This window comes from Apteryx rowi, unplaced genomic scaffold (genome assembly GCF_003343035.1).
Source record: "Apteryx rowi isolate R43461 unplaced genomic scaffold, aptRow1 scaffold_363, whole genome shotgun sequence".
Taxonomy (NCBI): Eukaryota; Metazoa; Chordata; class Aves; order Apterygiformes; family Apterygidae; genus Apteryx; species Apteryx rowi.
Window position 1 is genome coordinate 708894 of NW_020450119.1, and position 11852 is coordinate 720745.

The following is an 11852-nucleotide window of genomic DNA, read 5'->3' on the forward strand; positions in this document are numbered from 1 at the left end:
TGCGTATTGATTGCAGTTGTGGGGTGAAGTTACTGCAAGACTTCTGACAAGATTTGAGTAGCTGCTGAATGGCGAACAAAAATATTAGTGCCCACTGCCTATAGTAATTACTTCATTTCCATTGCATTATGCGAGATTGTTATGACAAGCTTGGTGGTAATGATGAGAGCTGAAATTAAACCTGGGGATAACTGGCCTGGTGACCTGAACGACTAGTTGATGTTAAGATAAAGCAGGCTGTTCCTAATTAAAGATCTCAGCAACCAAGCTTGTGGAAATCTCCTCTTTCCCGGGCCAGACAGGTTCCAAAAAATCACTCCAGAGGCCGTTCACAGAGACAGGGTCTTGCAGGAACAGGTCTCTCCGCTCCCAGCTCCTTCTCGGTAGCAATTCAGCCAGTGCTCAGAGGAGTGTGGGTAGGCTCGCATCACCTCCGGCAGCCACGCTACGGCCCGCACGCTCAGCCCCGGTGGTAAAGCTGCCAATTCAGCAAGTGATTTTTAAGATCGTGCTGCACAGCAGACAAGTCCACAAATTGAAGCAACTTGGCTGATTTGCCTCAGAGGAATGGTGGCAAGAGTTGACTAGTGAGATTTATACTTATATTTTCCAGGCGGGCAGGAGTTAAGTCACAGTCCCCACGGGACAGTGAAGAGTTTGACCATTAACTTCAATAGAGAAATGGTTTTACTGAGATATTTTCAAAGTCTCCAATTGCCAAAGCAGCTCTTCCTGCGCAACTTCCAATCTCGAGCAGAGGCGCAATTCAGCCCTGTGACCGCCATGGAGACTTTGGGACCTTCCAGTTGTCCTTTTCTGGCCTTTATGCGTCCCTGAGAGTAATATGTCGCTGAATACCCAGAACGCTGGATTGGAAAAAGAGTTGAAACAAAGCTGGAAACGTTAAGAAGTGCAGGGGAATAAAAAAAAAAAGAAAGCATCTCTGGCCAACACACGCAGCTGAATTCCCTGTGGTCTCCCTAATGGTTTTGATCATTTACTGTAGGTCAGTGGATTATGAATAGCACGAACCCCTCTGAGGAATTAATGTGGGCTTTTGCATTTTCCCTGCACCCGTCCACATCCCTGCAAGCCTTCCAAGCCTCCGGCTGAGCGAGCACATGAAGGCACAGGAGACTGAGCAGCTATCAGCTCTGATGGTCCCTGGGACCTCCGGGCCGCAGGAGATCCCCTGCAAATGCCAGTCCTTCTTTCTTCGCTTAACCGACCCCGAGGACCCAAACACCATGTTTCAGCTAAAATACTGAAGTTTTGTATCAAAAGCTCTCGGCTCCTCCCACATACGCTGTCGCAGACCTGCCTGGTTACTACTTTGGACCAGTTGTTCCCCCCTCATGAAAAGATTGGGGTTTTGTAATTTTGATTTTTCTTTAGAAAGAAGGGAAAACAAATCTTTGTTTCTCCACAGGCATCACTTTGAAGTCTGACACATTAATTACTTTATAGTCCAACGACTTGTTATTTAACGGGGCCTGGGTGTCTGGATGCTAGCTCCAAAGCAGGTCATTTCCCACCGGCTCCATTTGCTTTAGAAATCTCTAGATTCCACATGAAAGATCTTTTAATCTTTTCCATCATAGCTTATTTAAATGAAGGAAAGTTAAAAATTATCATCACCAGTTTGAAATTTTTTTGCAACAACAGGAAGGGAAATTCTCAGACCAGTACTATAAGGAGTTCTGCAAAATTATGACTTTTGGCCAAAGCGGCCTGCTAATTTGTCTCAGGCTGATGAATTTGGGTCCACATTATCTGAACTGGCTGAGAGCTGGGTTTAAAGAAACGCATTCATCCCCATCAGATAACCATCAGGAAGAAAATAATCACGGGTGCTATATCACAGTCTGACCAAGAGCTTTTTGTTAATTTTAAATGGTGGAAGAATCTGATAAGCCTTCTTCTGACTTAATATTTACTGCTTCCAAAGAGCTGTGGGATGAACCATTCTTACGATCGGTTTCTGTAGGCATTCGTCACGCAACAGGTCATTTTTAAGAAATAGCTGCTGGTTCTAGGAGCTGACAGGGCTCGGCACCTGAAAAGCATCTCTGCAGAGAGCAACCAAAGCAAGACCACCAACAGCCACTTCTGGAAATGCCAGTCTGAGGTTTGGTCACCTTCTCTGCAAGATGGCAATCACAGTGTAGACCTTCCTCCCCTAGGTCCTAAGTTTTCATTTCTAATGTTTTCTTCAGCAGAGAGAGTCTGTTGATTAAAAAGCACGACGGAAGGGCAGAATATTATTAGCATCATTATACAGTGCTGCCAACTCACTCTCTAATCGGATTGCTTTCATCTGTTTAAGTACACAGTGAACTACCCTTTCCATGCATTGGTTGGTAGGAGTTCTTGGGAAAGCAAATAGTCACAGGAGACCTGGGGGGATCACACGGCCAGTACATTTATCAGCATACGTCAAGCACAGCAATCTCCTTTTCCTTCTCCTCCTTCCATGCATTTCTTTCCTTTCTGCATGCTGCCTGATTTTTGCTTCTTTAGCCTGTTTAGTTGTTCTGGCCAGTAACAGCCACAGAAATGGCTCTTACTTAGCTCTGCAGAAACAGTGGCCTTATTGTCTTAGGATCCCCTTTCCACTTTATTCTGCACCATCTTAAAGGCAAATTATTGTAAGCCTGATGACGATGGCATGTTACAACGCCATCCATATTTCTGGGCAGTGTAACAGAGTGGGGAAATGCTGTTTCAGGTGGAGGTAAAGTATTGTCAGTAAAAAGGTACAAGCCAAGCTGGCTAATATTTCATTTGTCGTGATTAGCTTCTCGTACTCTAAAAATCATCCTTCAGAATTTCACAGCAGGGCCTTTCCCTTTGTGTAACAGTCTGAACATGATGCTTTCAGCCAGGGCTACTGCAGACCAGCCTGTGCCTACTGATAATTTGTTTTTCCTCTATTGTTATCTGGTTATCGACTGCTCTTCTTTGTTGTTGTTGTTTAGACTGGCACATCTCCCAGCGTGCATATTATTTCCACATATAGAAAGGCTGGTGTTGCTGTGCAAGCAAAAAGTCCCTAGTGGAAATGCTGTTTATATCAGCAAGGCTTCTTTTGATTGACAGAAGCTAAACAGTTCTTTCTTTCCCTAAAATAAACTGTAATAGCTTAAAGTAATTTCCTTGCTGGTGGAACTACATCTAGCAGTCTTACACCAAGACGGACTATCACATCTTGTAGTCTTACACCAAGCGCAGCACTGCCTGAACGCATCACGCCTTTTCTCTGTATTCACAGATGAAGCTATCTCATCAAAGTTTTTAAGGGTGTTAACATATGAATTCTCATTACTTTTACAATGATTTAAGTACAGAGCAATCCCAAGTCTAATTTCTTCTAGGTCAGTGTGTCCAAAGGGTGAACTATATGAAAGCTCCTAGCTAATATGTCATCGCCTTGGTCCTACACTCAGATACACACATGCACATCCCATGCTGTGTCAGGTGGGCCAGTTAAAAGACGAAAAGGGAAGACGTCAGGCCCAGGATCTGCCCCGGCATAAATGCAATGAGCATGCAGCCTGCTCCCACACTACGGCCGAGGGGATTTCAGAGATCTCAGGGGAGAAATTAGCAGGGAGTGGAATAGGAACCACATTAAGTGTTGCAATATTCTGGATCCGACCTACAGAGAACAGATTAGCCATCTCTGCTTTGGTCTTGCTCAGTCTCTCATATTAGATTCAGACTTGCTCTCACACAGATTTCTCCTTCAGGGTCCATGCATTACACTAACCACAGTGCAACTATCGCTTTTCTTCCTTTCCCATAGATTTGCTGGATTGCAATTCAAATACATCATAGTATAAAAAATAATGTATTTCATGGTGTGATATTCTGTACATTTTGAATTTTGCACAGCTAGGACTGTTGAAATTGTTCTAACTTACATTTCTATTAAGTGGTTACTGTTGTCCTTTATTTCCAGACAGCAGGTATATCTTCTCATTCGTACACAAATGCATATGACAGTTTTGATTTTGCCCTCCTGTTTACTTACATACAGTCAAATTTCTGTGGTTAATAAATATACACACATAAGGATTTTTACTATATTGTAGTATCCATTCAGTGGATTTTGTCTCTTTCCCTGAGTAACAAAGGATTAGACTATTCTACTGTAAATGTTTCCGTATAATTCAAGTGTAACTAGCTAAAACCACATAAAATATAGTTCGCATATTTATAAAATAGGGTTTTTAAATCTTTTGTTTGTTCTTAAGCTGATAGATCAGTTCTTTTAGTCCTACTGTTTACATCTTAACTGAGTTATCATCTGAGTCAGACAGCTTTCAGAGCAAGATTGCAAATTGACAGGGCTTGATGTATTGCCTGATCTGAGTGCAGTCTCTAATTAAATGCCACTCTCTAGGCACTTAGGTTTTGGAAGGTTTAATTCTCTGCTGAAAAAAAACTATTCTGCAGTGCTTCAGGACCTAATTTACTGTCTCATGCTGACATTACCATTCAAAAGCCACGAACAGACAAAACTGGCATTTCTTCCTGACTTGTGTCTAGCATGACAGCTTAGCAAGGACAGGCTACACTCTGTCTTACACCAGTTCAGCTTTCCGGGCTGTACCGAAGCCGGTAGGTGGAGCTGATAATACACCACTGGAAGCCAAGAAACAGATAGAGACCGCAGAGAAAGTGCTGCTCCGAGCCTTCCCTTCATGGACGTGGACTCCCTATTGGAACCGAATGAGGCTATTCGCAAAGGTCTGTTCATTATCCACCGAGAGGGCCAGCAATAGTATTTTACTCCTTCTCCACCGCATAGCATCTGTTTGACTTTCTGGCATCAGTCTGCGCAATACTGATTTATGCAGGTATTTTTTACTGAAAGACCCTGAATCTGATGATAATTATCAGTGCCTGCTCTGCATGTGTAGCAATAGGTCTAACTCTCTGCCATCCTGGAAGAAGGTGCTTTACAAATACAAAAGGGTAGAGATAGCTAGTCTTCCCTGCTATGTTTAAACAGATCCTCCTGCACAAGAAGGTACACAAAGAACAACCAAGGAAGTCTGATATTTTGGACAAATCAAGGCAGATGGCCTTCCCATTTTTCAAACATCTGTACATGAAAAACAGATCTAACTGACTCGCAAAGGACCTACATATGTCTTGACAGAGTATCAATGCAAATTCAAAGTTTTGGTAGGTTTGTATTCTGTATTGAGACAACAATTCTTCCCAAACCCTTTTCCTGGGCTTTCAGAGCTGTTTTTAAATGAAACAGTGAGAAATGCTTTCTCTAAACTCCCTTTTCGAAAGGGAGTAAAGGTTATGTGGACCTAAAACATTAAGTGTTTCGATACCGTTATATTGAATACACTTTTTTCCTCAGACAAAGGAAAGAGACAAAACAGCATAAAGCATCTTCACAGCCATTTATAATCACAAAAGGGAAATGTATTGACTAGAAAATAGCCTGGTTACAGAAAAAGAAATCGCATCTTTCCCTCTTTGCACATACTATTTCTGGTAAATACTTAGAAGTGTCTTCATTACAGCTTGACAACACAGGTGGGAGTTATGGTATATACAGGACTATCTGAATGTATAGCAAAGCAGGAGCCTTAAAGATAAATTAACACTTAAAAGAAGAGAAAAAACCCTCCAACAAGACAGAATGGTTGACATTCAGATGATTCACCATATTTCTCAAATCTCAAAAAATGCGTTTGTCCTAATGGAGACATACTCGTAGCACTATGAGTGTAACTTCTTTTGTGAATGGTAAGGTTGAGGTAGGCAGTTACACTGATAAAGCTGATTGTGGGGACAAGCCCCAAGTCACGACACTGAAAAAATCATATGCAGAAGTAGCAACAGAGTAAAAGCTGTCAGTGAATGAGACAACAGCACCATTTGTAATCATACAGAGACGGAAAACAACGAAGATATATCAAGGAGCTAGTTTAAAAATGTATTTTCATACGGTTACATATTGAACGAGATATGAGCCTAGTCTGCATAAACTACTAGAATTACCCCTACAGTTTCTGTCTAAAGAGCTTTATCCAACAGAAGATGTAGGCTGCTTCCCTCTATTGACCTTTGGTGCCAATGTCAGGAGGGAAAGCACAGCTTAAAGAAGAGTCAATCTTACACAAGTTCACGATTACAGATTCTTTGATTAATAATGGGAAACAACCCTCTGTTGAGTTAAACAGGATGAAGAAGAAATATACATTACAACACATTTAAAGTCAGGCAATTCTGTGCAAGTCTGTGATGAAAACAAGTTATTTGTAGCCTCCCTGGTTAACACTTATTTTCCTGATATAGAATCTCATCTGTCCCTTTCTTGGAGAGACTGAAGGAGAGAAGAGAAACAGACACAAAGTGACAAACAATGCAAAATTACTCCTCCTCCAGTCTATTCTGTAATAGAGAGTTTGGATGACCAATAAAGTGGGATATTCCAAGAGGGAACATTACAAAGAGAAGAATGTTAAATAGCCTTCTGTAGCTATCATTTCAGTAATAATTAAATAGATGTTATTATTGAAGTTATTACAATGGTAGCTTCCTTTAGGGTTCCAAATTCAGATAGGTGAAAAATATCTGTCCTACTCCAGGCATAGCTCAGAGCCAGCTCAAACATAAATACTGAGGATTTACAGTAAACCCCTCTGTGCACTTTGCAGGAAGGAAAAATATGCCCAATTTCATAACAAAAGGGTACAAAGCAAGAGGAAGAACTAATTCAGCGGTTTGAGTTTTATCTGTTCTATTCTAGACCATAATGTTTTCTGATGCTTCTCAACAACTGCTTTTTTTGTTCAATATTTCTCTTGATGAATTACAAACAATTCACATTCAGACTGGAATGATTAGGTTGCTACAGGCTGGGAGCAGATCAAAGTAGGATTTCAGTTCAGCATACACTGTCAGAGGCATTTCACTCCTGTAAATAACAACCGCCAGTCACTATCTCTGGAGGTCCATAGCTTTTTTTTTTTTTTTTTTTTTTTTTTTTTTTTTTAAACTAACCAATAATTGGCACTTTCCCTCAACCCCATCCTGTTATTACTGTAACTGCATACAACTTCATCAGGGTTTGGACAAGAGGCAGCTCTGTGGCATGGTTGGCATGCATCTCACTGCTCTGCAGCTGGAGGTTCTTCCTCAGTCTCCTGCTTCTCTGGCTGTGATTCTGGAGGGATGAGGTACTGTACCTCTTCAGTATTGATTGCCACCTTATCAGGTTGCAGCCATCGCTTTAGATGTTCCAGTGTGCTGAGAGAAAGCAAAGACATGGAAGTTAAACATAAAATACCAATAAAACCTCACAGGAACATTTAAAAAAGTTGTTAGAAGAATATTCCAGATATATTTCTTTCAACTTTGTAGGCATTTCTATTGCCACAGATTAGGTCTATCACAAAACTGACCTGTGTGCTAGAGGAGCAGGCAGGATCTTTCACTCTAAGAAAATAGAAGCATGGTCCTTGACACCCCCCTGCAATATCTCCAGGAACGTCTTTAGAAGTCAGGACACCGCCCATAAAAAATACACTTCAAAGTGTAAGAAACACCTTGAAATGGAACTTGGACTATTTTGTTGTAGCTAGGCTTTTTTCAGCTATGGTTGGAAAGATTTTATTCTCTCTTGCTAATTTTCTTGATGAAGATACTCTTTAGCAGGTACATAAAGTTCTATATTTCTAAAGTACTAGTTAGTCACTGTAGCCAAAGACTAAAATTGAAGTTTCAGCTTCCTGGGCTGGATGTAAAAAGCTAGCATTAAAAAACAAAAAAACCCCCAAACCTGGCTAATGATGATGATGAGGATTAGGAAACAGAAACAAACAAACAAAAAAGCCCCTAGGAAGCATGTATACAAAGCATGACCATTAATCTTTGCTAGTAAAACTAACACCACAAGGTTAAGAAAAAAAGTGGTATGAGTGGTATGTATACTTCCTAGAATGCTAGCCATACTATGGATACTATACATATAAATATATACTAATATATTTATTATCTTATAGCCTATTTCACAATGACCAGTCTCACAGGAACAGATCTAACCCCTTTTTTTTTTTTTGTCTAAATGCAGTCTACAACTCTAAAAGTTATAATATTATAATTCTGAAATGTACCTGTACATCTCTGTGTGTGCATATATGCATATGCTCACCTCCCAGGAAGCATGATTCAAGTCATTCAATCCTTCCTCAGTGAAATTAACTTTTTCTTGCTCTTTTACAACAACAGAATTTCATGTCATAATGTCCTTGGAATTATTTGTGTGCTTAAAAGTTAGGGACTTGTTTAATTACTTTGCTGGATGGGAATCAAATAGTTCAGTACCTCTCAGAGATGACCTCTACCTTCATTTAGTCACATTCTAGTGAGAAAATTTTTTCATGGATAACATCCTCAGCCCTTAAAAACATTTACAGAATAGAAAGAGCACATAGGTCTGCAAAAATTTGATTTTTTAAAATATAAGTCACATCCAAGTTAAATGATTGAAGAAAGAACCTAAAAACTACTTATAAACATGGATTATTTTATATACTTAAGCTCCAAAACTAGCTTAAGCAGATTTTCTTCAAAGGAGAAAAATGATCTTCTTTTCAGCAAGAAGCAATCATGAAAAATGTCAGCTCAGAAAGGAAAGATATTGAGAACATTTTAAGTGATTGAGAACCAGAGATTGCTATAGAAAAAGACTTTCATATTAATTCATACATCATATGTAAAAGGGTAATGGGGGAGAGAGCATAAGAATTGTAAGACAGGCACTGAACTGAAAGCCAGCTACTCAGGAGAGCTAATCTCAAGACTGGTACCAATCCTGTAAAGAGCTTCAAAAGAAAAGGTCCCACTTGCATCAGAAGCAGTGGTGGGACCTTATAAAGATGCAGGGAATGGCCTAGAGTTCATTTGTAAAATTAAGCTAAAAAAAAAAAAAAAAAAAAGCAATTTGAGATGCTTTAAACAATCCCTACTCCAAATGCAACAAGGGAAATCATCAAGCAGGTTCCCTATGCTGGATCACCCCAGTCTGAGGGACTCGATCAGTGAATTCTTCCTTATCAGCTTGCTTATTACCTTTCATCAGATTCATGTCCCTCTACATAACATTCAGACTCAAACTTCTCCTGCAGGAACCTGTCCCAGCATTCCTTCTTAGCTTGGGAAAGAGTACGCAGCATATCCTTGGAGGTCACCTCTTGAGACAAGCCTTTAATTCTCATCAGTCTTCTCTCTGCGAAGAGGCAAAGAAAGGGTCTTTTTTCTATTTTTCTGAGGGAAGCTCAGAACTTTTAAATCGAAAAGGTTAAACTCTTCAAGATTAATTCATATTTAAAAGTGAATTACTTTTCCAGTATTTTAGGTCTGCACGACTGTATTTCTTGTATGTAGATGTTTGTATTTTCAGGGACACATCTGAGGAAATAAGGCTTATGCAGTCAATTCTCCCCAATATTGCTTCTTAATAACTTTTGCCCTTAAAATTCAATTTCAATGAAAGCACATAGAAGGGCACAGAACTCAGAGGTATTAAGTCCCCAGATTTCCACACAAATTGGCATGAAATATAAATGAGGCTAATAGTAGTGTGAAATCCAAATAATGTCCACACTGAGGAAAAAAACTGCAGTGAGTACAACAGTATTATTAATTGAATATCCCATAACAGAATGTGATATTGTGAGTTTCCCAGCCACAGGGGACAACAAGAACTGACTCCTTACCAGAGAGAGGGTAATCCAACTACAATACACAAAACTGTAAGAAAGTAAATTTCATGAGTTCCTCCAGTCATAAAACCCCATTATAATACATTTCTTCTGAAATCGGGTCAGGTATTGACTTGCACTCGGTTTTTACCCAGAAGCACATCATCAAAAACTGAACTGGGCTAATTGTGGCCCAGCTGTTACTCTTGTCGGAAGTTGTCTTGTGTAACAGAATTGAGCTGTCACCGAAAATCAAAACTCTGGCCCTAGGAATTCCCAAGATTTGAAACACTGCATGTGCCCTAGCATACTGATGCTATGATACCACAACCACTAATCCTGGCCATGTACAAACCCAGAACAAGTTTATATTTTTGTTGACTTAGCCAGAACATACAGGAGAAACCTTATGCTAGCTTTATGCTTTCATCCTGGCTGTTAGAGGTCTGACCCAGAGCTGATCCGGTCTGAAGCCTGCTGGTAAAAATTAACTGTCAACATTTTCTGAACCAGTTTGAACTGCAACGTCAAGTAATAGAAGAAGAGCAATTTTGCGTCATGTTGCTGTGGCACCTTTGATCTGATATTAAGAGCTCTATTTAGTGTACAGTGAAACAACAGTTTAAAGCAATAACTGAGGCAAAATGGAATCTCTGACAGGAATAAAAGCTTAAAAGACCACTTCTGCCATCCTGTCCTCATTACCCTGGGCCTGTATGACTCCCTACACAAGCCAACACAATTATTTGTGTGGCTACACTGCAAACTAGATTACGAACTGACCCAAGATAAAAATAACTCTGCAGAAGGGAAGGAAAGGGGGAAATAAGAGAGGCATAAAGACAGAGTATTTTCCTATGACTGGAGGGAGTGGCAGCCCAACGCTGCTGAGAGCAGGGGGACCTCAAAGGCTCCTCCTAACAGGTAATAGGAACATCCTTCCTGGGGCTGAATGTGGTTGGATAATGAGGCCTCTGAAGGGAGCAGGAAATCCTTAAAATAGGGTACCTGAGTCCACGGCCTTAGAGCTAAAGACTGCTGCTAGCAGATTGGCTCTAACAGTAACATTATCATCCCTCATATCAAGTGTTTCAATCAGCTGTTACGCTGTTAACAATCAATTTATGGCTTTACAGATTATGCAAGAATTAAGAGAATCACTCACACTAAGAAGATCTGCATAATCCATCCTCTTAAAATAGAGAATCTAGCAGGCATAACTGGGGAAAGCATCAGAGCTTTCCTTCTCATAACCTGTCCCTCCCCTCCGTGCAAAAACAGCCTCAGAAAGACATTTCACTTTTTGCTCTTTGCGCTCAGAAACGACTCCTGAGACTCCATAGAACAATAAGACAAATATTGGTAACACAGAAACACATAGGCACTACAATGAGTTCCAAACACATCTTCCCTCCCTAAGTCCATTACAGGGGAATTACAGGCTGTTTCAAGACAGCAGTGTCTTCCCCCCCACACACACAGACACATATTTGGGGGGATAAAACCCATAAGTTTTATACTTGGTAAAGAGTTTATTTCTGTGTGTCAGCTGAAGATCAGCGATGACCACTGTTGTTTCCACTAATGCGCTTGCAGTAACAGGGTCTAAGGCTGATGTCTTTCCAGCCAGAGGTGTGAGCACCACCACAGCAGGCACCTAAGCAGGGCCACAGCTGCCAGCAGGCACCTAAGCAAATAGAAAAGCGAGAGCCTTACCAGACACTCACCTAGGGATGCTAAGTATATCTCTGAATCTTTGAGGGGTGCCCAGGGCTTTGGAYTTGCTTGGGAAGAGCTGTCCGATGCATCCCCCGGGCTTCCCCCGTCAGCGTAAGAATCCGCGAAAGAATCTGTAAAAGCATCACCCGCATCCTTCTGGTCCGGACGGGGCAGGCACGAGCAGATTTCAGCCCAGAGGTCTTCGCCGGACCTGGTGACCACAGAGTCGACACTCTCGATCATTCTCATCATGAAGCCCTGAAGGCAGAAATAAATTATGAACTCCGAGGACCGACAAGACTCATCTCTTCCCCCCGCCCTCGCCTCCCACCCTTTATTCTCTAGGCTCCTTAAGGGACCCTTCGTATCACCGCGGCACCCCCTCGCTCTCAGGTC

General features: G+C 41.1%; 1 protein-coding gene across 3 annotated transcripts in view; it reads right to left on the bottom strand.

Moving 5' to 3' along the window:
* Window positions 1-5409: 5409 nt before the first annotated feature.
* Window positions 5410-11852, bottom strand: part of CCDC32 (coiled-coil domain containing 32) — a 6743-nt gene continuing 300 nt past the window's right edge. For 2 of the 3 annotated variants that reach the window (XM_026073157.1, XM_026073158.1), the window contains exons 2-4: window positions 11465-11714; window positions 9106-9262; window positions 5410-7281 (exon numbers count right to left, since the gene is read on the bottom strand). In XM_026073157.1, the coding sequence (XP_025928942.1) occupies window positions 7143-7281; window positions 9106-9262; window positions 11465-11708 (540 nt within the window). In that variant the 5' untranslated portion in view covers window positions 11709-11714 and the 3' untranslated portion in view covers window positions 5410-7142. Of the gene's footprint in view, window positions 7282-9101; window positions 9263-11464; window positions 11715-11852 lie in introns of those variants that run through there. The other variant, XM_026073159.1, reaches the window with a different exon arrangement.